Here is a 26,597-nt window from a genome sequence, read left to right as displayed (position 1 = left end):
TTTTCCGTATATGTGTCATAGGCGTTTCCGTAGTCCAGACATTCGTTTCATTCAAAACCTTCTCATATCCGGGTATACCGGATACTGTTCAGAGCCGTTTCTTACTTCTGAACGGGATATTTTTGGTCAAAATAACCAAGAAATCCATGATGTATCTTGCTTACAGCCAAATATGACAAATATTAAAAAGTAAAACTATCCGAAAGCATTTTTTTACTCGGCCTGAATAGGCATGACTAGATACGTTTACTCCATCTTTTGCTAGAATTATTTGACGCTAAAGGTATATAAATATGGCAACATGACTGTATTAAAATAGCTAAAAGTAGAAATTAATAGATATCTGGTCGCTGCCGTTTTCAGTGATCATAGGCCTCTATGTGTTGGATTATATATGGCACTTGTTGTGTCATTTTGGCATATAGAGGAAAGGTGCTTACTCGTCTCTACATCAAACTTATTTTAGCCGTGTTTGTTTTTCAGCATCCTGTCATCTCGAGGGAAATAAGGACAGTTGCAGTGGTACACCTTTGCGGCGCATCACCCTGTGTAACGTCCTTCATTCGGAACCTATCTATATATATGTAAACACGATTCAAAACCAGTACTATTTGTGTAAGAATTGTATGTCAGACGTTTCGGAAGCTGGTCATTTTGGCCCCGAGACGATTTGATGACGGTTCGGCCCCAGGTCTAGGACAGTTGTACACCTGACTATAACCCTAACTTCACCCTAACCCTCATTCTAACTTAACCTTAACCCTAACCCTTACTTTAACCATAAACATAACCCAAATCGTCCTAGACCTGGTAGCTGAGACCTGGTGCAAATTGAATTGAGGGCCGAACTGTCGAGGTCAACCTGGTGCCTAACTTAAGCAATTCTATGCAATAGTTCAAAGATGATTTCGCATTCCTTCTACATGGCTTCTACTCGCTGAATACGAGTTTTAAAATTATTTGTCTTATTCAAGTTATTGGTTTCTATTTGCTTCGACTGAATATTTTACTCAGATATATATTTACTTCCGGGGTATTACATTGATCTCCAGAACACTATAGTCAAGTTGGATATTATTCAATAGTTGTTACTTTGCAGTACGTTATGTGTCTATTTCCGTTTGTCGAAAACATTCCAATACTTAAAGGATGTAATATTTGAAATGTCCTGAATATGAAGTTTTGTTACGCTTAAACGTCAAACTGTTGAGACATGTATGATGTGCGATTCTCCTCTCATTTCAACTGATGAGTAAGCAATACAGTGAACAGACTTTTCCGTTTTAGTATCTTTGTTATTGTTCTTTTCTTTGACATTCATCTCTATTCAATTTTCATATGATGTTAGGAGCACAAATGCTCCAAATACCTCCTGGCTCTCCGTTGCACGGGATATTCAAGAATAACGGGATATTCAGGTAGTATCCAGGAACACAATTGTAGTATATACGGATCCGGATATGCCATGACGAAAAGTGTTCCTGTTTACAATGTTTACAGGACATTTCTCCGTATACGATTGAATACAACTCCGTATACGATACCAGAAATACAAAATATTCGGAAGAGATCTAGAAGTAAAACTGTACCATATACGGATCCGGATATACAGCTGCAAAACACGTTCCCGTTTACAAGGCAGGATATGTTTCCGTATACGTTTGAATAGAACACCATATACGGCACCGGAAATGCAAAATATTTGGGTAATATACGGAAATAAAACTGTTGTATATACGGACCCGAATATGCCGTGACGAAACATGTTCCCATTTACAAGATAGGATATGTTTCCGTATACGCTTGAATGTAACTCCGTATACGTTCCCAGAAATGCAAAATATTTGGGTAATATACGGAAATAAATCTGTTGTATATACGGACCCGAATATGCCGCGACGAAACATGTTCCCGTTTACAAGATAGGATATGTTTCCGTATACGCTTGAATGTAACTCCGTATACGTTCCCAGAAATGCAAAATATTTGGGCCATATGCGGAAATACAACTGTGTTGTATATACGGATCCGAATATGCTGCGACGAAACATGTTCCCGTTTACAAGACATGATATGTTTCCGTATACGTAGGATATTCCTGTCAGGAAACTCATTGATATCACCGGAAACGTAATGAATTCGGAAATATTCTATACACGAAATGTCCGGAAATCGACCCCTTTCGCACAGTGTTAAGGTAGCAGAACACAGTATATATCTATGACGCGGGTAGATAAAATAGAACGTATAAACTTGTTGAATGAGCGGTAAACAGCCTTATTTGAGAGGCAGCCAGATATAATATGTGCTGCGTGGTCAAAGAAGGTGTCGACTTTGAGACTGCATGCGTTGGATTGTGAAAGTTTTCAATTTCGTGTATAAATGCGCCCCATTACGCAACTGCCTTTCTAGTGTGAGCCGGCTGCAGTTCTGTGACCTCCGCAGAGGGGCATTTCAAAGAGGGCGTGAGAAGACGATTCGCCGACAGGATTTTTTTTGTTTTTTAATATTTTGTGGCTTGTACCTTCAACTCAAACATACCTGTTTTTTGGTATTCCTAAAGTGCACCCTACTATATTTCTTTAATGCGTCGAAGCCAGTCACCTTGAGGCCCTTAACTATAGAAATCCCCATAGGCCGAAAACTGTGTCCTGCTACCTTAAAACTTGGAGGGGGGGGCACATAGGGGACCGATCTATATGGACAGGTAGTCACTATAGCCAGGAATCAGGATTCTTAATGCTTGCAAAAATTCCAAACGACAACCAAAAAGCGGCCACATTTGCTTGGTGGTACTTACTCGCATGTAGGTGTGGTCAGCTGTACAGATTTGACGGTATACTACAATTGCATCACAAAACAGATGGTGAAAAAATCGTCCGATTCGATTACCTTACCGCTGTACTGAGTATTAATGAATAAACTTTATTGTACGACATTTATACATGTAAGGCAACAGTAATAAATCAACTTATACAATGACACTCGTCCAAGGTCTATAACTCGTACATATAGTTCATGAATGTGAACGTAAATTACGTATTGACATGGTGTAATATAATGATTGGTTTATTCAGCAAATGCATACGTATACTATGTACAAAACCTCGGTTGCCTGAATTATGCTTGCGTTTACAAAATGACACAATCACTTTGTTGCAATATTGTAAAAAAACATTGCATTCCAGTGCTGTTAAGTACTCGTAGATGTACCATGTACGAAATTGGACTTCTTTTGTATCTGACAGTTGTATACAAGTAAGATAAACCGTACCTGTACAAGTCGGAGATTGCGCACTCCACACACCCTGTCCATTTGGAGCCCCGGTACATGTGATGGAGGAGGGACCGCTCAGAGTGTAGCCGTCCAAACACGAGAACGTCATGGTGGACCCGATAGTCATGGACCCGTACATAGAACCGTGCTGTACCACCGGTAGAGCAGGGCAGGAGCTTCCTATGGATACATCAGAGACGGATAGAAAACTCAAACTTCGTATCAAAATGTTCAATCAACCAAATAACATTATAGCGAGAGATTTTATTAAGGATGATCTAGTTCACATTTGGTCAAACCCAGTCGTTTGTGTTTCAAGAAGTATAGTATGATGCGACATGGGTTAGTCAGCCTAGTATACGTTTATAGCTACTTAATATAACAACTAGTAGATGAGTTATAAAAACACCAGCACAAACATACAAAATATGGCCTTGAAATTCACAGACTTCTATCAGCGTTCGCTTGTGTTTTTGAAAGGGAGCGCCAAGGTAAGACAAGGTTTGCCAAGGTTTTCTTATGCCATGAGAGGGAGCTTCCGCGCGGCCCGTATTGTAAAATCTCCGCCATAAAAGAAAGTCAGCCAGTGTTGAAAATCCCCCCCCCCCAAAATAAAAGCCAACGTTGAAAAAAGTCTCCGAATGAGACTATTTGACATACATTCAGCTTCCATGTTTTTCCGAATGCTTGTTTCATGAATTCATGTCGTTATCAACAACACTACACGAATCTGCGGATTCTAGGTGTAGATGAATGCATGGGTACAACGCATCAAAGGCAAATCGCATTGGCATCACGATTAACGACAAGGCACTCAGAGACACTTACTCTGACAGATAGGTCTGTTATTGGACCAGTTGCCATCCGACTGGCACGTCGCCGAGCTGCTACCCAACAACGAGTAGCCAGGGTCACAGGAGAAGTGCACCTCGTCGCCAGGGCTCATGCCATGAGGGCCGATATGACCATTGGAGGGGGCGTCCAGAGGAGGGCACGTCACACCTGGTCGGAACAAAATGTCAGGTAAAAGAGGTAAATCCTCAATTGTAGTTATGCCACAAATTGCACATTGAAACCGGAAGACAAAACCGCACTCCTCTGGAACAACGAATTATGTAGATATTGTGATCTAAATAGAATACAAGACGAATAGCATTTTGTAGTAGAATGAGAGAGAGCTGAACTTTATAGATCCATAGAACCTATATTTCCCCACATCATATATCTGTGTTATATATACGCAAATTCATATTCTTTATGAATTTTGGCAAACCTTTGCATTATAAATCTGTTCATACATTTTCAGTATCACAAAGAAGAGAGAAGAAGTCGAACTCACTTAGTAGAATATGATTCTTGTGTTGGTTGACATTGCAAATATTTCATGTATCTGTCAACTATCTTTTTGCTGCGGCCTGTACTCAGCCCAGTGGGTATACTAGTATATGTACAATAAAGGTCATCATTCATTCATTCATTCATTCGTTCATTTATTATCCTTTTTCTGTAGATGGTCGTGCAATGAGGCTTCGCTATAGCTCCCGGTTTGGTCAAGCAAACCGAGTCCCCTCTTCTCATCTCTTCTTTTCTCTTCTCTTCTCGCGTGTGCCGTTTTTACGTAGAATTTTCAGTTTTTAGTCTAGGTCAAGTATTTAGAACCAAAACCCTTTTGAGCAGAGTATCGATTACATTGTGCATTCCTCAACAGACGAGCACTAACTGACTAGTAAGATGTCGAACCTCGTTTTGTAAGTCCAAACTTATTCCATGCAACACGATAGAACTGCAAAACTATTCAATAGAAGCTTTGTTGACAAAAAGGCTATTGGCAGAGGCTTTCTTATGGTCTACAAACTACTAAATTCTGCAACATATGGGAAACCATACGTCTTTGACAACAGGACCCAGCGTAGCCACTCAGACAGTTACAGTAGGCGCCGTCCCACTGCCCCCCGTTCTGGCACCCCGAGTCCGGGCATGGTTCGGTCTTCTCGCTGGGCCCTTCACAATCTCGGCCGCCGTTCTCCGCCGGAATGCACCGGTACCTGGTGTAGATTCTCGTCCCCTGACAGCTGTTTCCACAGTCGGAGGAGTACAGAGACCAGGACGACCACTGGCAGTCGATGGGCGGCCGGGTGGTGGTGCGCCGACGTCTGCGGCGATAATAGCTATTGCCGTGGACTTCGTGGTCGATCAGCAACAACAGTGTCAGGACCGCCGCCGTGAGCAGGAAGACCCGCATCTGTGGATGAAGACATGTTTCTAATGTTTTAAAAATTGATGTCGTAGGATTTTAAGCAGGCTACGACAGGGATCTAAGATTTTTCTATGATAAGACACCGTCAGCTGAAACTTTCCATTATTTACACTACTGACGTGAAAGATATGCTTTATCCTAAGACCACTTCAACATTTAGCTATCATGCTAGTTAAGTAACGCCTCTCGGAGGTTTTTTCTTTTTTTTTTCATTTTGGTTCTTAAATCTAAAAAAAAAACAGTTAGTGAGAATTCGACGGCTGAAATTTGCGTATGTAAGTAAAAAAACAGTGAGAAACTGCACCTAACAATCAGTGTTAGTGAACACTGTTGCACGTGTTGTGTCACACGTCTTTCATAGGTCTCAATTAGTTATCATAAGAAAACAAACGAAACAGGACTCTTGTTTCATAACAGCGATACTACTGATGTACATATATCTTATATGTGTTAAAACATTTATTAAAGAAATACACTATGTCAACAACTATAAAACAACTATGGTGAACATAAAACTTTAATCATGGCGATAGTAGCAACAAAACCAGAACAGGAGATATCAGAAATGGAAGTTCCGCTGCAGTTCCTTAGCAAACCGCTAGGGGCCCATTATCGAACTTGACCTTCGTTTGCCCAACCTCTGCCCACCTACTATTAAAATATCATCAGGATCCATCCAAGGCTTCTGGGTTATACTGTTGACAGACAGACGTACACGCTCAAAACATAACCTTCTGCCATTTTGGCAATGGCGAAGGTAATAATTGATGGACATGGTGTTTTGATATAACGTTATGTGGTGGCCTTTCGGATAGGCCTGTTGACTTGCGTTCTAAGATCGAATTCCTAGCAGATCTAAGCAGATCCCAGCGCATTGTGTCCTTCGGAAAGGCAAAACACCGTTTACCAATTTACCGGTTATGCAAAAAAAATACATGATAACGTTACAACACTGACTTGAGATATGATGTGGGATATGATGTGGGATATAAGGGATTTGGGCGTCTTTCAGTAGCAGTCTGTGCCAAGTTGACAAAATACTTTGTAATATATTTACTTCCAATCAATTACGACTTAGTTATGTGGCACCATCTATGTAAGTAAACATCGCCGCCGACTTTGTCCTGAATTTTTTGTAGTCTTTGAAATCATGGCATGTGAAAGGGGGAATCAAAAAGTAATGCCGTCGGTTTAATACGCACATTTTTCGTCATATAGGTTGAAATTTTATTGCAATTTCAACTCATTTGATGAAAAGAATCATCCTGTTATAAACCCAATGGCATTACTTTTTTTAATCCCCCTCGTAAATACCGACTTTAGGGCGGAATCAGGGGTTTAGAGCAAGTGTTTACTACAGCCCATAAAAGCCCGCGAAACGGTGTAAGCCTAAACCACCATGTGGTCGGGCTTGCAGAGGCAAACCAATGAGGAGCCTCCATAAGTTTGATTGGCGGATCTATACATGCGGTCGCAGCCGGCGGGAAACTTTGTTCAGACCTGTCTCGGTCAGCCCGTCCAGTGTAAAGCCCAGGCTGGCCGTGAGAAAATTTTGTCCGTGTTTGTGTGTCGGTTGTCCGCGAGTGTTTCTGTTGCTGGTTGCTGATCCTGGAAGCTCCCAGTCCATCCGGTTTTTCTATAGGAGGGTTTCCTGTGTTTATTTGACAACCGCGCCAGTTCGATAGGAGGGTTCTTTGGCCGCTAACAACTGGTCTGACGTCCTACGTAGGCTTGGGGTAAGTGATCAGTGATGGCTGCCGCTAGGCCAGAAATTAACCCCGTTGTCTTTATTGGGACACTCCTTTGTGTCCCGTCTGGATACTTTCCTGTCAAGCAGTTCCTCTACTGTGTCGGGTCGAGCCATAGACCGCAGTTTTTGGTCAAGAATGCGACGTGTCACGTTCACGGCTTGCCGGTGGGCACCACTCGCAACCTGTGTCGGCTGTGGGGTGCCCTGCCGAGTGGATGTGGCTTATTTGGAGATTGGGTGTAACGATTTGTGTGACCTGTCGAGATCCACGCAGTGGATCTTGTCGGACATGGTGAAGTTAGCCGACAACATTAGCTGGCAGACGGGGGCTCGAAAGTTAGTCATGGGCTTCCCTATCCCACGGCTTTTTGATCCCCGTCAAAAAACCTGATTGTGTTGTTTGATGATGTGTCTCGTTCCAGAGATAGGCATAAAATCACTTTTCGTTAGCGAAAACTATCTTATGTACATCAAACCGTAACTGTGTTATTTCTCGGCGGTGCAAAGAATGCAAAGGGCACAACCCGCCGTACGTGTAAATGCGTGCTGTAAACGTGCGAAAACGTGGTAATTTTTTTTTTATCCATCAGTGGTAATTACCGCATCCGTACGAAATCCTACGAAATCCAACGGATTTGGGAGCACGCAGACACGCCGTAGCACTTTACGTGCATGCAAAAATTTCTCTGTGTTCGGGCTGCGGATTGACCCCCGTAGGAGTCAAGCCTGTACAGCCAATGCGAGTAAGGAAATCGTACGTACGCAGCACGTCTAAGTACGGCCTGCATATGGTAACGTGGCAATCGCTCAGACATCGGACGTACAACTCACCACTTGCGCAACGAACTTTGCACGCAACCACTCACGGCTAGACGTGGCGTGCATACCACATATTTACACCATGCGCAAACCGTGCGAGTGACGTGCGTTGAGACGTGCAATTAATCTCCCTGATCTTGTCCTTCCTTCCCCACGTTTTCAGAAAAACGTATCGGACGTGGCCTCCCAAAAAACGTACGGACATATAACACGTCCGGCGGGTTGTTCCCTTATCTTAACACATGTTTTGCCTAATTTGCACGTTGCGGTCCGGAAATAAAGGACCCCGTGTAAAACAGTGTTGGAAATATTGTGCAATTGACCAAAAGGAAGAAACAAGGAATCATAATCACGATATTGCATGAATACAGTCTGGAGGGTTCAACTCTAGCCCGTTCTCTTTTTTTTTGTGAAAAAAAGGTAATTTTTGGACCAGCATTCTCCTTCTTTGTGCCCCTTGAGGTAACAGAACATACACACATCACAGTTATCGTATTTTGAAGATTCACAAGTTAGTTCGTCGCGGAAAAAATATAGTAGGGTACATATAGAGATAGATATATAAACGGATATGTTTGGGTTGTCATTGTACAATATGTAAAATATCTTTTTAAAAATGAAAAAAAATGTAGTTTGCGTATCGGCTTTTCACACTCATACTTTTTTTTAACGCTCGTGCGTACACGAGCTGAAAATTCTTTACAGTGTCCAGGCCAACAAATTCCTACCTCATACATTTTACATCTGGTTGTCTTTCAAGATCACACAAGACTTTCTACTAGGTCTTCAATAACTTTGTTCGGACTACTTTATATCTCCTGGTCATGGGTTGGATGGTTTGGATACATACTGTGTTCTGCTATCTTGATGGGCCGTTATTTGCAAATCGAGGTCCACATTAAGTGAAGACATACCGTAGTTACCATAACGTATAACACGTACCCTGGTACTTGACCTTAAAAGGGCGGTATAATGTTGATTTGTAGGGCGTCACACAATGAAGTTGTCAGTGTTGATGTTGCTAAGTCAATAGCAGACCCAAGTGTGCGTCATTACGTAGGTTCACATAGTCATAGATTTATGTGTTTATCTGAAAAGACATGGATGACCTAAAGGCGACTGGTTAGTTTTCCTTAGTTTTCACGTGATTGTTTAAATACCAGTTAATCACAGCTAAAAGAGACTGTTTCAAATTTTCTTTTTTCCCTCACACGGTTGTCGAGTGGAACAGACTGCCGGGGCACACTGCCCAGGCCCCGTCATTCGAGGCCTTTAAGGCCGGTTTGGCTTGCCTGCCTTAATCCGCACGCCAACCCACACCACCACCCCTTCAGCGACACCCCAGTGGGGTTTTTAGAGGGTAACGAAGACGAAGTATAACACGTACCCTGGTACTTGACCTTAAAAGGGCGGTATAATGTTGACTTGTAGGGCGTCACACAATGAAGTTGTCAGTGTTGATGTTGCTAAGTCAATAGCAGACCCATGTGTGCGTCATTACGTAGGTGCACATAGTCATAGATTTAATAATGTGTTTAAGTGAAAAGACATGGATGACCTAAAGGCGACTGGTTAGTTTTCCTTAGTTTTTATAAAGCATGAATTTTTGCGGGTTTTCCGTTTCCGTACTACCTCTTGCGCTTTAAGAGTCTATATATTTTCTTGTAGATATAAAATTCATAACGCTATATCCTAATCAAATTGTATGATTATCTTATCGTTAATAAACTTGAACATGAGGTATCTAAATGCTGACCAACGAAAAAAGCAATGACAAAATATTATTTCATGTAGACGCCATCTTCATGCCAGCTAAAACATGCCATACCTAGTCTTAACCGTGTAGACACCTGCTTCATGTTTAGCATACAATGCGATGGTGAAAGTTCTTCTACTACATACCGACTTCGTGGCAAGTCAAAAATGCAATTAATGAAATACTTTTTCAAGCACCTTAAAGAACACGACAGTCCGCCGCATTGCAATTATCACTAAGGTGGTATCTCACTGAACTCGAGGCACCGGTGAGGCACTGCGGGGTTCGAAAAATTACTCAACGAAGTTCAGAGATCAAGAACGAATTTTCCTACGTTTTGTGTATTTTGCTGTCTTAGTCATAATTTTACGTATTAGGCAATGTCTAGATTATAAAAAAATCGGCAAAATAACACAACAGTGCCGCAGTGAACGAACCCCGCAATACCGCACCGGTGCCTCAAGTGCAGTGAGATACCACCATTAGACATCATATTCACCAAATGCTTGACCATTTCTTACCTCGATGGTTGTGACAATAACGTGTAAAAAAGGAGAGAGATTTACACTCGTCGCCTATTAGTCATTATTACTAGCATCATGAAAAGAAACAAAGTTAGGAAAACTTTGAAAACCATTGGAAGTACGTATACGTATAGCCCTTTAGTTACATGTACTTTTAGGTCAGTACTACGCTGTCCTACTTGCTCAACGGTGTGGCCGATAATATTCGTCATAGGCCGTCGTATGATGATGTCACAGATATCGAAGAAAATGCTGAGCAATGCAAAATCTCAAAGTATACATTAATTTATAAGTTGTAGTCTTTTTACAAAGTCGGTCTGGAGAAAAAAAGTTCAAAATGTCACTACCTAAATCGTCACAGTTTTCTCGCAAAACTTCGTCCCTAGCCCTAAATACGACAGGCAATTTCGCCCGTTTGGTTTGGGTACGAGGGTAATCAATCAATAAGTACCTTACCTTGATTTCTCTCCGGGCCCTTGCGGTGCTTCCTTACACTTGGTCAAACAACTGCTCCTACCTGCTTATATAGACCACCTGATGTACGTCAGCAGGGTTAAGTCTACACGTGGGGGTAGATTAGACCACGTACGTGTGCTATAATTAGTCTTTCCCCATGTTACAAATTATCATCGCTAGAGTAACCGTGTCAATTTTGTTGTATAGTGGATGATAAATTCTTGTTTTCATGGTTACACTCTTGGAGATGTAAGGAAATGACAGGGGCACTGATTTGGCCTACTTACTAATAGGCATGAAAGCTGTGGGCATTTGTGGATTTTGTAGGCGTGTACTGAAATACATATTATGTGAACTACGGATAGATGCTTCAGAGTGCCCTAATGGTATTTATAGCCAGTACGGACCCCCACATTTGAAAATACAGATTTTAAGCAGTTCATGGTGAGTTAGAATCCGGCTGCCTTGTCACCGGTATTGTGCCCTTGGGAACGGCACTTGACACGGCTTTCCTCACATAACTCAGGTGTAAATACCGATTTTAGGGCGGACTCAAGGGGTTGAGCAAGTGTTTACTACAGCTCACAAAAGCCCGTGAAACGGTGTAAGCTTAAACCACCATGTGGTCGTGCCTGCAGACGCAGACCAATGAGGAGCCGCCCTAACTTTGACTGCTCAGCCTGCTCCTCTGGGGGTGGGGGTGGGGGTCTTTTGTCGCTGACGCTCCCTTGGTGGGTTCTAAGCACTGTTGTATCACTAAGAAAAGTGACCAAAAATGTTAACTTTGTAAAAAAAGGAACACATATTAGTGTTGTTGTAGCCGTTAGATGGGATACCAAAGACGGCGATTTGTTCTACTATTGAGCTTTATATCTGAGTAACTAATTCTTGGAAGATTGCTTTATAATAGAGGACATTGGAAGAGGGAACGCGGAACAGTTGAGCGTCAGTGTGCTATGGTGGTCTATATTCCAGGTAGGGATCATACTTGTCACAGGGATGGGCAGGTTGTCATTCTTCACGGACACAACACCCACAAGGAAACTCTGACGTTATTTACAATACTGAAAAACTGTAAATCTTACATATCACAGGTTTCAAACTTTAGTTGAGAAATTTGTCACCGCCTACCAGAAGATATTTGCGTATCTAAATTTATGTGAAACTTTGGGATTCTTTATTCATTGGATTTCATAGTTGCAATGCATGGCATTCTTTCACCAGAATGTCTTTTATTTGCTTTCAATGTAACTCTTGCTTAGAATGTTTTAAAGCTTTGATCTTGTCTATCTTAGATTCCACAGCAAACACAGCAAATCCAAGCTCATAAGCTAGTTTATTGCAAAGCAGAGGCGAAACAACATCTATATGACATTACTGTATCCAAATATAATCCAACAGTGTGCTCTGAAATTTGTTTAACAATTGCATCACAAAAACACAAGAACAAAATAGATGTTTCTTCATTTTGAAAAGACTACTCAGGCCTCGAAAAGAAGTTGTGTTTCCGATTAATGGTAGGCAGGAACGAATTCTCTCTTTTCCTTTGTAGATCCTGGCTATCTAGATAAACTGGATGTCAATATAAAGGAACCTACTGGGTGTCAATATAAATCTAGGACCGATAGGTCTGTTTGAATCACGTTTCTACTGCGGGAAGCAGACATGTTAAGAGCTTGTTGGAAAACGACTCTACAGTGTTTTCATAACTCTGTTGTCATATGTCTTTGCCCGCAAACCACAACAAAAAAGGCTAGGCCTGAAACATTTTTGCCGGTTGAGTACCTGGAAGCACAACAATTCTTTTCACCTAGGCCTCAGCAATTCAGAGCTGTCAACATACATAATAATTATTGTAAATGTTGTGAACAGTAACATAGTGAAGTGCTAGATGTTCGTCATTATGTCATTATGAGTCACTAATAAATCTCTAAGCCTTACAAAATATGATTATAAGATTGATGTGTAAAAATAAGTATATTCAATTTCTTCAACATTTTAGTGCTATTCAAAGCAATATTTTTACTGCCTCTCAAAAAGTTCAATTGGTCGGTGTTGCAACATGCCAGGCTAGAAAGTGAACTGGCAGATGTGGTAGGTGGTGCTGGAACATCCCATGTCATCCCAGTGGAATCCGACAGGTGGCCAGAGGTGGATGCAGTTTCCATTACCGTTGGGCTCGTCTGCGCAAAAAGAGTAATTAAGAAACTACCGTGTTACATGTTAACCATGGTACCAAAACTATCATTTTATATATCTGTATTTTTTCTTATTCTACATAGACATTAAAATAAGGCCAAGATAGCAGAGATCATGAATGCATGTTTGAAAAAAATCAGTCACAAATCTCAAACTTCCATCCTTTATGAAAATATGATATAGAGGCATTATCGTATTCCCTTGACTTAAGCTTCATCAGGATAGGATGGTGAATCGAATGCATTCTAGGTTCTTATTGACACAATGGGATTTCATCGACTGAGATTTCTTAACAACCTTCCTTAGGGCATAATGATGGCGTGTTATTGAATGTCTTAATGGTTGTTGATAGATAGATATCAAACTCACTATTGGCCCAGAAAGTGTAGGCGTTACTGTCAAGGGTAGTTCCATCACTCCACTGCCACTGTCCAGTGCCCTGCTCATCGGACAACCCAAACCAGACGTCCTTGTTGTCCACTGACAGGAGCTGGATGAAGAAGTCTTGGGTCATCTGGTCCTTGATGACCGCCAGAATCCCGCCCCTGTCGTTACACTCCTGCTTGGCCTGGTCATACGACCCGGGGGTTTCTGACACGGAGTAGCAGTTACCCTGGAATGGTGTACACTCTGCAAAGATTATAGTCATTGAACGGTTACCATACCAGATACTTCTAATAAAATGAGCGTATATGTATGAATTTGTTGAAAAGTATGTTATAGCAGACTGTCACTCCAGTTTTCAGCCATTCCTTGAATTGAAGCATTATAAATGCGTAGTACAACATGATATTGTGAACAGCATATTACAATACCAGGAAAAATACACGAAAACATAGAATACATGCATGTATTGAATAGATATGTGACAAATTGCATGGTACGTTTGCAATTCATATTTTTTCAATGATTCATAAACTAATATGCTGTATGCAGGATAGTACGTCTGGGCAAAATATTTAATCACAGCACAAAACAGCACTCATCCACTTCAAATCTACTGTAACTGGGTAGGAAATTCAATTTTGGTATGGATACTGTCAGTGAGAGGTATATAAAGTTGTGTTTGCCTTCACAGTTGGGTCCGTAATGTCCAGGTAGACAGGTGCAGTTGTAGCTGCCCGGTGTGTTGGTACATTGGGAGTTGTCTGGGCAGAAACCCACGTACTGACACTCATCGATATCTGTGGGCCAAAATGATCAATAATTTTATGTGACAAAAATACATTGACAGAAATGATGACTTAGAACCAACTAAACAAAGCACTTTGTGACAAAACATTTAAAAGAAACAAGAAAGCTTCTGAAAAAAAGCTGGCCGGTGCGTATTTTGGAAAAAGCCTGGATGTTAAACAAAATCACATGAAAAAATAGTTTTTAAGCATCGAATTACTGAATTGATCTTTCTTCTATTAAAAAAACATTATATCAGATTTGTCTAACAAAGAAAAAAAATTGTTACAAGTGGGGTTCGAACCCACGATCCACGGATGCAAAAGCAAATCGCAAGACCACTCGGTCAAGCTGACTCAATTACGCAATCACGCGTATAGAAGTGCTATTAGAAGGGTTTGGTTAAATTGACCGATCCATGCAAACCAAACGAATGGTTGAAAGAACCGCTTCTCCCGTCTCAAAGCCGGTGCTACGCACCGGCAAAAGTGGAATGGAAACATGTTGATTGCTCTTAATCTTGGAATATGTAGAAAATCAACGTAGTTAGTTAATTATAAAATCTTTCCGACCATTTCCTATAATTTTTAAAATGAATTGCCTACCAATACAGGTTGGCTCCTCAAATCCTGGTAAGCATTGGCAGGAGTAGGTCCCTGGGCGGTTGTAGCATGCAGCGTTGGGACAAATGTCTGGCTGCATACACTCATCAATGTCTGTACACGACATAGGAAATCGCACAAATTTTGGTACAGTTGATTCTTTTTCTAGCTAGAAATAATTTAACGTACAACCTGGAGTTTACATAATTTCAAAATGATGATGATGAAAGAAGAGGAAGACTCGACTACATGTCAAGCAAACATTTCTACCATTATTATTTGTATTGTAAAGCTACTACTGTAACAGATTTTTATGTACGTGAAGTTGCTTCTATCAACAGTACTTGGGGACTTTAAATTATGATGTTGTGTGTAACAACAAAGTACGATTGTTATGGAATACCGGCATAGGATAGACATTTTTTTCTTGTGGAGATAGTTCTGGTGTCCTAGATACATCTCACAAGATCTATTATCAAAAAATTATGCAAATCTCCTAACAGCATGTTGGCATGCTAAAAATATATGATATATGTACATGTACAATAGGTGAAAGATAATGTACCTTTGCACAGTAATTCCCCTGCAATATCCTCCTCTTGGTACCCATTCAGACAATCACAGACGTATCCCGCTGCATCGGTCAGCTTGCAGGGATGGATGCCACAGTTACACTCAGCGAAAGCTAGACAGCAGCAAAGTCAAGACAAAACAATACTCTTGTCAATAGTTCTAATTTTTTTCAAGTAATAAGGCCTAGAATTTTAGATTGCCAGAAGATCTACATCTGCCATTTGTGCTGAAATCTGTAATGATTATTTGTTGTATATATTAAAGGTACTAATGTCCGTACTTTCAATTTTGATTCAAGTATTGAGGACTGGCTTTGTAATAGCTGAAATTTCAGATGACCGATTCCAACACATGGACCTGTCCTTGGTGCTGAAAGTATCTATCATTAGAACTCCATCGTCATAAGAAGGGTGAACTGAAAACACTGAATTGTCTGAGTTAGTAAAGTCTGGAAATGTATATAAGGAATTATGAACTGAAACTGGGTGCATACACAAAATAAGTAAGTAGTACTTTATACATACATATAGATACACATGTTGGTAAATTCTGATTGGTACCAACTATTATTGGTCAACCAACAGTAACCTTGTTTCACAAGTTCTTCGTTTGACTTGTTATTATTGTAGATTTAAGCAATTCTTAAGTTTCCTGTAAATCTAACATCATACAACTTTAGTTACAGCTGGACAACAAGATAGGTACTGAATTTATTTTCTTGTAATATGTGAAGTTTGCTTTCAAAACAATACTGCAGTGGTGAGAACTTTTTGTGGTGGAGAGGCACCATGAAAACTGCAAAGATAAAAGCACTACAATTTTTGCCTTGCCGCCGGCAAGGCTTTACGCCAGCTTTCTTCCATGGTTCCATGGATGGACGGACCTGTTAACCCAGCCCTTCCAAAGCCCCTTCCAAAGGCCCTTCTTTCCTTGCCGAGTTTCATGGCTTAGTTAGACAATGGTACATTCCAGGCGAGTATTAAAACGCTCTTCTAGACGCATGTTACTGTATGTGGTCCAGCGTAATAAATCTACGCTTTAACTCACCATGTTTATATAAATATATATCACAAATTGCATCAGAAGGAACTTAGTTTGTAATAAAAAATAATGCATATTCATTGTGGGTCAAAAAGTTTTACAAAACCTGTTTAATGTGCCAATAATTCATCTGACATAAATTATGATAATGAGGGGGGAGGGGGGCGACATGTGGAACTGTGGATTTTTAAGCGTAGAATCTAGTCTAACTTACCAAAATAACATAAAATACGCGGCAAGGCACAGCGTTTTAAAAAAGATTTCTTGTTTCAATATCAATCGTACCTTGACATTGGGTGGAGTTGCGGGCACTCATTCCAGCAGTTGTGGTCCCCTCCTTACATGGTTTGCACTCAGTTTGTGCTAACTCATCCTGGTAAGTAGCGTACGGACACGGGCGACAGTCGTTCTCATACATATCATAGTACGTGCCTAGGCCACATTGCCCTGTGAAAAAAGAAAAAAAACAAAATTTACAATATTAGAGTTTTTCATAGCGCAACCTACAATAACTTGATCCTATACATTGCCAATGCAATGTTAAGTGTAATATTAAATTATTTGCAATCTTGATGAAATGGTTCATAAGTCAACAGGTCAACTTTTGTCAATAAATTCAGCGGGTCATGTTTGGGCCGGCTTTCCTCTTTCTGCAGTGCCAACTAGTGGTGAAAAGTAGTTATTGTCCTCCAGTCATTTTGCTCACAAGCAGGGTAGTAGTAAAACCTCTGGCAAGTACTTTTAGTTGTGTGAAGAAAAAAAACCCCTCAGTATCCAAATGTCTAGAATAAAAGACTGGATGTATTGTAAGCCAAGAGACAATTGTGTTCCACTATTGATAACAAACTCTGTTGGTGTTGTGAAATAGATTTACATCATTTCTAGATCTACATGACTTCAAGATGGGAGTCCCTTTTGAAAAATTGTAGCAACTCCAGTGAAATATATTATCATAGTCATTTTATTTTGCCTTAATTGTTGTTTTATGGGGGTTAATTTTTTTAGATTTTTTGTGAATCCAGTGAAATATAATAACTGAACAAACAAACAAACATACTACACTGAACCCCTTCGAGTACTTCTCCCTCCTGACATCCCAGACTGGGAGGGGAGATCTGCATGTTTTCAGCATGGAGCACCATATCCATTCCCTGGACTCTCAGACCAATCCCTCCTGGTTCGTCCAGAGTTGTCAGCACCTCACTAAAACAAACCCACAAAAGATGGAATGATATATTTTAGGCTGCAGCATATTGAGTATCCATCCTTCCCATAGAATTACATAAAGGTTGTCATATATTAATAATCTGAAAGTAGCTCCAGAGGCAGTGTCTGACTAAACCAAGAACTAAATGTCAGAGATATCGCTGAAGCATCAAGTACAAGAACAGTACCTGAGTTCTCCAGCCAGTCGAACCCACTCCATTTGAACTGTGTTAGTTGGAGTGATGAGGCTTTCATCTGCATAGGAGAACAGTTGGATCGACATCAAGACACGGCTGTTGGATCTTGCATTCTTTGCCCATGGCCCAACTCTGGCCATAGGATCAATTTGCAGATCGATGTTGCCAACCTGAAATCAACACAAAATGTTAGATTAGAGACCAAATCTGAAAATTCTGTTATTAATAATTCAATTGGGTACTCTGTAAGTCTGCCACATTGAAAAGAGACACAATGAAATTCAAATTAAAAAAATTTACTACACAGCGAGTATGCACACTTAAGATATCCTGATGATCAAGACAGTCTTGAAAAGGCACCATTAACATGTACTGTTATTGTGGCATTCTCAAGATTTTAAAATGGCAATCTCAGAGTACTTGGCAGAATTTTGAGACTTGACATGACAATATGTATGATCTGCATCAAATGCAATGATATCAATTCGCATTTGCCATGATTCTAAAATTTGCTTAGCCAGTGCCCTATGGGGAGGAGGGCACAACGCAGATTTTGCGAGAGCGAAAACCCACCTGACATGGCAGAGTGCAGAGGTTATGGTCGAGCAGGTAGTGCTTCATCTCCGTCTCTATAGCTGCCATGTCAACAGGTCCCGACATGGTGATGGTCAGACCACTAGCAACCACCGCAGCAAACGGGTTAATGTAGGCTGTGGAGGATCAGAAAATAAAGTGAGAAAAAAGTCAGACTTTTCATTAATCATTTCAATCTTTCATGATTTGTGACAGAACTCATTGTCGAGTGTACTTGAATTGAGATTAAATTTAACATAATGCGTTAGGGACTTTTCTGAATAATGAGTGTCAAAGATATTGCATCATTAGTGATCACCATACACCATACTCTCCATACAGTGAGTCTAGTAGATGCCTCCTTTGTTATTATGATAGAAAATAATTGTATTGAGTGCAACATGGTTACTTATGTGTACAAAGCTACTGAAAACCTGATACAGCTAACACTTCTATTGCGTGTAGTACAAATTTTCACTGTGGCATTTGCCATACTTACCAGAAGAACACACTCCAACATTGACAGACTGGAAAATACTCATGCCACCAGGCAAATAGAGACGGACCTTCCACATCCAGCCTGTTGCAGCACTACATTCGTACATGGCTTGGTTATGGTTGGAGTACTCCGTCCCAGTGTGCAGTGCATCTGCTTGGTGCCTCCATGCGGCTGAGCCAGAGTACTTCTGTCACACAGATTATAAGCTAAAAAGGAATGAGTACTGTAAGCATTACTGATGATGCCACAAATGGCTACTACATTTTCTGTACTATGTAATGTTTGCTAAATTTATCAAAAGCAACTGTTTGTTCAGAAAAATACAGGCAATAAATCTTTAAGCGTTCTAAACTACAATGTAACAATCCATATAGAATTTGATAACTTAACGTACATAGTACGGGATTTTGCAAGTCCCGAATCACCACAAGAAAGTTATTTGATGTTAAGCACAAGTGAAAAATAATCTTTGAAGAACTCATAAGCTGAAATTAACACTTAAAGTGACTACATCCCAGTTGACTTCCAGCTTCCTGCCCGCAGAGAAAAGGTCATACATGAGTTTGAAGATGAATTTAGAATTGTGTTGATCTATGAGTTCCTTGTGAAAAATTATTATTATTTTCCTCACGTTGGCAATAAGGCGATGGTCCCCAGTCACCACTGGGAGAACATGTGTAAGATGCGTTGCCAACGAGAGAGAATCCACTGTTACATGAGTAGGTTGCAACATCACCATAACACTCCCCCGTAAAGCTTACTGCGCCATCTCGAATGGATCCTGGATCTCCACAGCACTTCACTGTGAGATGGAGAGAAAATGCCCACATTTGAAAAGAAATGTAGCAGTGGATAAAGTCATGACGATTAACTTAGAATTGAAATTGTTTATGCTAAGCTTTTCTTTAACTTTGTCTCCATGCAATAAAAAAAGTCTGTTTAGGCTGCTTTTGTCATCCGCTTTTTCGTCAGCAAAAGATTAATGGTCAGCTTTGTGATTGTGACTCTAAAAGATCAACAAAGGCACTATGGAATCACATGCAATGCATGATACCATGGTAATTCTATTGTAGTTATCTATTGAACATAATGCACAAGTTTATATAAACCCCATTTCAAAGAAGACTGGGGTTGATAACATAATGATCATAATCTTACACATGTGGCACGGCGGATATCGTGATAGAAATCATAGTGTTCTTACGGTCACATTTGGGCATCTCTCCTTCCCATTGTCCACTTGCATTACAGTAGAGGAGGTTGTTTCCATTTACTGTGTAGCCAACTGAGCATTCCACCTGACCCACAGCATTGAAACAGTTGCCGTGTGGAGTAGTCAACTGGCCATTGGGAATCACCAGAGAACTGTCACAGCACACCTCTGGGCAAAATGTAAAACAAGTGTGGAGTTAAAAAAAATACCTTGGCGATGCAGACCATGTCTCATGCAAAATTTGAGGTTTAGAAAAAGTAGAAACAGATAATTGATTATGTAACAGTCTGTACCGGCAGAATAGCACAAAAAATTCACTTTTTCATGGCACCAAAAATCTTTGAAAAGTCAAAAGAGACAAAATCTCAACATCTTGAGTCTGTTGACACACTGGACTGCTTACTTACTTTGACACTGGGGAGCTGCAGTGTCCCATTGACCAGTCTCTTCACACGTTGCCTTTGGGGCTCCAAACACTTCATAACCAGGGTCACAGTTGATGGTGACAGTGTCGTTGTAGCAGACAGTTCCCGAATAATCACCAAATGGAATGGAAAGTGCACTACAGCATTTCCCTGTTGGTAGATAAGAAAAATCGTTAACTTTCCATCGAGAAAGCAAGGGAATGAAAGGTACAATTTTTACACTGCTGCTGATATCAATCGGGAGAATACATCTTGAACCAATTCTGGATATTTCTCAACAATAACAAGTGAACTTGATCTGGTACATTACATCGAGTTAGGTGCACTAGAAGTAAGGTAAATTTCATAACTCTTAAATTAATCTATATTCATAAAAAGACTATTAATTCTACAATATGCCTTATAAAATGTGTGACTAATTACCAGGACAATAAGATTTTTTCCTGAACACCACTCTTTCAACATTATATGAAATGCCTGCTTATGAGTGTTTCCGTATAAGTGCTATATAGGTAACACATATATTATGGAACGTCACAATAAATGTCTCACTTTGACAAAGAGGCGCGTAGCCACTCCACAGTCCGCTGGCTTCACATGTCCTGACGCTGTCACCAATGAGGTCATATCCAGGTTCACATGAAATGGTCACTGTATCCCCATAAGTATTCCCTGGGCCTCTAACAATCCCATAGACAGGGGCAAGAAGTGAGGGACAAGTAACACCTTTATTTCAAGGAAGAAAAAAGAAGAACCTTAGTTTAGATTGACATTGCAGAAATACACAAGATTTTATGCAAAAAAATGGACTTCAAATTGTCTTACTTTACTATTCATTGAAAAAAGAGAATCTCTTTTTCAGTCCTTTCTAATTCTTTCAATTGCAGATTAATGTCTAATTCTTTCAATTGCAGATTAATGCCAAAAAGACTATCTAAAAGAAAATTGTTAAAGTCTAACTCTTCTGTGATATCATGAACATCAATACTTACATTCACATTTTGGTGTAGTACCACTCCATGATAGAGAGTCCTTGCACACTATGATGGTGTTGCCCACCAAGTTAAAGCCAGTCTTGCAGGAGAAAGTCACCCTGTCACCCACAAAATAGGTCCCAGTCATAGTACCATCTTGTGGGGCTGTTAGGGGAGGACATTCCTTTGCTGAAGGGTACGAGAAATGTACAGTTTAACATTGTAAGTGGGATGAAATGATAGCCAATGTTCTGAAAAATAAGATTAAATTTGTTTCATTAAATTCATACAGAATCTTTTAGTATTACCTTCATCTTGACTAAACGATGTCACCTCTTTTGATCCCACTAGGACTGCTGCATTATAAACTATGTTATCAAGGTCTTGTCAGGGATTTCCAGACATCAGGGCACAACATGGTTGCAGCAGTGGGATTTGAACCTATGCCATTGAAATTACTGGTATCTAATGTGCTTATCTCTGGGATTTACTGATGCTGGATTTGATACCGTTTTTTAAAGGTAGTGGTGTAAGAATTACGTGTTCATGTCAATACTAGACTAATGTATATGGATGAGCAATTGTAGCTGCCTACCTATGCATGAAGGTTCTGGATTGCTCCATTGTCCGTTTTCCATGCAAACTGCGGTGTTATTACCCTGAAGTTCATACCCAGCATTGCACATGAAAGAGGCATAGTCACCATAATGCAAGCCACCAGTGAAGCCACCATTTGTGATCATACCCAGCTGTGGACACTGCAGTCCTAATGGGTCAACAAATGTTTTATACTCAGTCTTTTACTAGACATTATTTCTGCTTCTTTTGCTATAGGACTGTCAGGTCTAGGGGTGGGTACCGGTACAATGTAGCTTATAGAATTTTGTTGACATGCATGATTGTAAAGTTGTGCTTTTCTTATGAAAAATTTACCACAAATAGACAATATGGCTTAAATGATTGTTTTTTCAGAATCTTAGGATTGGTTTTGGCCTACTTTGACAGTATGGTTGTGTTCCATTCCACTGCTGGTCACTCTGACAAGTCCTGGTCTGGTCGCCCACCAGCTCAAACCCAATGCTGCAGTCAAATGTCACCGTGTCTCCATACTGGTTGAACCCAGTGATACCACCATTGAGAGGAGCGTCCAGACTTGCACATGATATTTCTATGACATGAAGTGAAACAAAACTTTTAAAAGTGTAACTTTGTCAACTCTTTCTATCTTCATAAAAGTTGCTAAAGGTTCATTAAAAAGTTGATAACCTATCCCTAAGCTTGGCTACTCCAGTCTACATTCAGTCTGGTCTAGTGTACTCCGTGTATTCGATATTTCCTAAAGAAAGTGTGCCATTATTTATGTCCTCAAGATGTAGCAATGAATTGCAACTAAGCACTGTTTCTGATGAACATGGATATGAAATACATTACTATCATTTCTTTATTGTACATCATTGAGTTTCATCAGATGACAGTTCAATTTTCAAAAGCATTGAAAGGATGTACCTATACCCAGTCTATGACATGTACTATGACTAAATTCCTTACTTTCACAAGTTGGTTCATTTCCGCTCCATGTCCTGCTAGGTTGGCACATCCTGATGGGTGTTCCCACCACCTCGTACCCAGCATCACAGGAGTACGTGGCAGTGTCACCAAATGATGACCCACCAGCCACGGTCCCATGGGCAGGTGCAGTCAGAGTTTGACACTGCATGGCTGGAAGCAAGATCAATTTAACAATCAAAAGAGATTTCTAAAGGTTTCATGATACATCCTTCAGTCATGTGAATTCCCAAAATTCATGTGAAATCAATACAATGATCCATAACATATTTATCATTTAATCGCTAGGAAAACTTTCAATTTTGACTTTGCTCTTCAATCAAAGACAACACACAGCTGGAGGCATTGTCTGAAACTTATATCATCTGCTGTTAAATCAGTCCTTTGTAATGAGCGAACTGTGATATCAAAAAAGCAAAATACACATTGAGTCTAGTTCCCTGTTAAATCTGTTGATACATTCTACTAAGTTTATTTACTTGTGTATATAATAGACAGACATTATCATACAAAAATAACATATTTCCTCAGAGAAAGTAAAATATTTCCTCATACCATTGCAAACTGGCTGGGTTCCTGACCAGGTTCCATCTTGCTGACAGAAGAGTGAGGGGCTCCCATTCAGCTCAAAGCCAAGGTCACATGCAAAACTTGCTTGGTCTCCATAGAAGTTACTGTTGCCATTCATCTGGCCATTGGTTGGTGGGCTCAGAGCAGGACAGGTTATCTCTGATTTCAGACACATCAAGAACATGAAATATTCTTAAAAATCCAGTTCCTGATTACCACAGTCAGTGTTGAAAAAGATCATCAATCTGATTTAAAATGAAATGGAAATTGTAATGGATTAAGAGGCCACCTCAAAAAGGCCTGAATCTTGACACAAAGTTGCATCAACTAAAGAATAGCATACTTCTAGATTTTGTTTGTCATACCAAGCTTCGACTTTATGATTCAATTTAGTAACTTAACTAAGAGGCAGAATTAACCATTGAGAATGGTACTTTACATAATATCAATAAGATTTGTCCTTTATTACCTCGTCATTTGTTTTCAATTAATTGTAATATGAAAAGGCATGCAAGATTTCATAATTGAAGGTGTGACACTAAACCTTGTAGATATATAGATTTAAAGTAAGAATGGAATTTCGTTGGGCCTGGCTGTAACCAGACTTTTCATAGATTTAAATCAGGAAGAACATGTAGTTAGTATGATGTTGTAGAGTAAAAATCACAAGTGGGATCTGAAGGTAAAAAAAACTTACTGTCACAAGTAGGTGGGGTTCCACTCCACACCTGTGTGTCCAAGCAGGACAGTGTTGCATTGCCATTCAGCATATAACCAAGATCACATGTGAAGGTCAACTGGCTCCCAACGGAAAAAGATCCAGACGATCCACCATTGGTTGGTGCTTGTAGCAGTGGGCATTCTTTTTCTGTGTGGAAAATAAAGGTGACTATCTTATTGATCTTAACCAAGTGGTGATTAACCAAGAAAATGAAATAGTATTAATCGAAAGCAAATAAAACCTTTAATCATATACATGCCTGCCCAAATCCTTCTAACCAATTGGTGTTCCAAATAATATGGTACTCTACCAGACAACATAGACCAAGTAGTCCAATCTATTTCAAGATTTACAAGGTAGTGGCAAACTTTCTACTTTTGTATCAATCACCACCAAACTATGTGCAGAGTCTACTCTGAATTTTGCATTCGCCTAGATTGTATTTCACAGAAACTAATTTCCATACTTTGACAGTATGGTTGTGGCCCACTCCACTGTTGGTCACTCTGACAGGTCAGTGTTGGGCCTCCAATCAGCTCAAACCCAGTTTGGCAGTAGAAAGTCACTACGTCTCCAAACAGGTTATCATTATTCCCATATATTCCACCATTGGTTGGAGGATCCAAAAGCGGACATTCCTTTCCTGAAATGAATAGAGTGGTCTGTTTCACTGTGCAATGGTGACAGGAGAAGACGCAATGAATTTTAAAATTCAGGAGTATATGATGCAGAATGCATCTGGTAATTATTTGTTCCAAATTCATCCAATTGTTCACTGGACTCAGATCTAGAGTTAAATTGGCATACTGACAAAATGTCATGATAACAATCTTAGGTAATGCACTATGAGAATTGTAAAATAAACTTAAGTCAGCAAACGTCATCTTTATGTTCATGGGCAACAACAAAAAACAGACTGAGTGCAACTAACTGGTGCAGGTCGGCTCCATCCCACCCCAAGTCTTATCATCCTGGCATATCCTGACTGCAACACCATCGATTTCATACCCAATTTGGCAGCTGTACGTCGCTGTGTCGCCATAGAATTTTCCCGATGTTATATAGCCATTAGCTGGTGCAGCCAGATCAGGACACTCGGTGCCTGTGAAAAGAAGCCTGTGTGAATCAAGATGTTCCTCTCTACTACATATCATGTACTATGTGATAACGTACAATATGAGTGTTCCGGACAAATCTTTATTTTCAAGGGAATGGTGCAAATCCAAGTGTGATGCTTGCACCACTGTCAAACATTTCAAAACTGGATTCAAACATAAAAATCCTATGTTTCTTAACTCGTGGTGTCTTTGCATTGAAATGTCTGTTTTCTAGGGACCCATAACAATTTAAGAAAAAGAATGATGTACAAAATATTGGCTATCAGGCACTCCAACCTACAGTTGAGCTGGTACCTCAGGTGAAACTGAATATGCTGAGTTGTATTTTATGTTACTAGATGACCATCTGCAGAAAAGAATGAAGTGAATGTCACTCACGGTTACAAACAGGCTGGATGCCCGACCATGTGCCGTCTGCTAGACACATTCGTCTGTCGCTTCCATGGAGATCGTAGCCAGAGTCGCACACAAAGGTCACCCGGTCATTAAAGAAGCTGCCGCCTCCACTCATCTGACCATTTGATATAGGACTGAGTGGAGGGCACTGGATTCCTTTTGACAGAAAAGTACATAAAAGTCCGTCACACAAGTTAATCAAGTCTCATAACCAATGACATCAATGTGTTTATAAATGAGAAAGGTTTTGCATAAATCTGTGACAAATTCAGATGACTGTCTTTGTCCTTGGATTGTTGATACCAACAAAGATGCCATCTTCATCTGATAAGAATTAAAGACTTATCGATAATGATTCAATAAAGATTAGTGGAAAAATGATACAACATATCATCCCCCAAAGACATTCTATTTAACATTACGTATTATTACCAATTACTATTACCAATAAATAACATAGCTATGTAACTAGGCGAATCCCAGTCAATCTAATAAACTGTTTCTAATGGCATTCTCAAGAAGATTTTTAAGAGGCATTTCATGTGACTCATGTATATTTTAGATATACAATGATATAACATCAACATGAACTACCATGAAAGGTAAACAAATGTGCATACTTTCACATGTAGGCTCTGTTGCGCTCCACTGTCCGTCAGCCTGGCACGTCAGCGTAGCGCTGCCTACGACGTTTGACCCAGTATCACATTCG

The 26,597-nt window shown here is 40.1% G+C and overlaps 3 protein-coding genes across 3 annotated transcripts in view; all 3 read right to left on the bottom strand.

Annotated features, from left to right (window-relative positions):
• Positions 1 to 2,893: 2,893 nt before the first annotated feature.
• Positions 2,894 to 5,519, bottom strand: LOC118415198 (E-selectin-like). The gene is made up of 4 exons (XM_035819629.1): positions 5,165 to 5,519; positions 4,106 to 4,279; positions 3,275 to 3,457; positions 2,894 to 2,904 (listed from the first exon to the last, which is right to left on the bottom strand). The coding sequence occupies exons 1-4, from the start codon at positions 5,517 to 5,519 to the stop codon at positions 2,894 to 2,896; spliced, it is 723 nt and encodes a 240-aa protein (XP_035675522.1).
• Positions 5,520 to 11,759: 6,240 nt separating this feature from the next.
• Positions 11,760 to 19,044, bottom strand: LOC118416576 (signal peptide, CUB and EGF-like domain-containing protein 3). The gene is made up of 10 exons (XM_035821734.1): positions 18,903 to 19,044; positions 18,404 to 18,540; positions 17,822 to 18,000; positions 17,485 to 17,630; positions 16,713 to 16,874; positions 15,379 to 15,498; positions 14,817 to 14,927; positions 14,109 to 14,222; positions 13,408 to 13,668; positions 11,760 to 13,022 (listed from the first exon to the last, which is right to left on the bottom strand). The coding sequence occupies exons 1-10, from the start codon at positions 19,006 to 19,008 to the stop codon at positions 12,910 to 12,912; spliced, it is 1,449 nt and encodes a 482-aa protein (XP_035677627.1). The 5' UTR covers positions 19,009 to 19,044; the 3' UTR covers positions 11,760 to 12,909.
• Positions 19,045 to 19,046: 2 nt separating this feature from the next.
• The window catches only part of LOC118415113 (sushi, von Willebrand factor type A, EGF and pentraxin domain-containing protein 1-like), a gene marked incomplete at its 3' end in the record, with an annotated part of 22,864 nt that continues 15,313 nt past the window's right edge, over positions 19,047 to 26,597 (bottom strand). The window contains exons 26-40 of the mRNA XM_035819510.1: positions 26,506 to 26,572; positions 25,868 to 26,041; positions 25,303 to 25,473; positions 24,838 to 25,014; positions 24,348 to 24,518; positions 23,636 to 23,809; positions 23,063 to 23,233; positions 22,512 to 22,682; positions 22,110 to 22,280; positions 21,533 to 21,703; positions 21,093 to 21,266; positions 20,523 to 20,690; positions 20,107 to 20,283; positions 19,534 to 19,704; positions 19,047 to 19,108 (exon numbers count right to left, since the gene is read on the bottom strand). Of these exons, the coding sequence (XP_035675403.1) occupies positions 19,047 to 19,108; positions 19,534 to 19,704; positions 20,107 to 20,283; positions 20,523 to 20,690; positions 21,093 to 21,266; positions 21,533 to 21,703; positions 22,110 to 22,280; positions 22,512 to 22,682; positions 23,063 to 23,233; positions 23,636 to 23,809; positions 24,348 to 24,518; positions 24,838 to 25,014; positions 25,303 to 25,473; positions 25,868 to 26,041; positions 26,506 to 26,572 (2,370 nt within the window). The remainder of the gene's footprint in view (positions 19,109 to 19,533; positions 19,705 to 20,106; positions 20,284 to 20,522; positions 20,691 to 21,092; positions 21,267 to 21,532; positions 21,704 to 22,109; positions 22,281 to 22,511; positions 22,683 to 23,062; positions 23,234 to 23,635; positions 23,810 to 24,347; positions 24,519 to 24,837; positions 25,015 to 25,302; positions 25,474 to 25,867; positions 26,042 to 26,505; positions 26,573 to 26,597) is intronic.

The sequence above is a fragment of the Branchiostoma floridae genome, chromosome 1 (assembly GCF_000003815.2).
Source record: "Branchiostoma floridae strain S238N-H82 chromosome 1, Bfl_VNyyK, whole genome shotgun sequence".
NCBI lineage: Eukaryota > Metazoa > Chordata > Leptocardii > Amphioxiformes > Branchiostomatidae > Branchiostoma > Branchiostoma floridae.
This window is presented reverse-complemented; position numbering and strand designations above follow the sequence as displayed.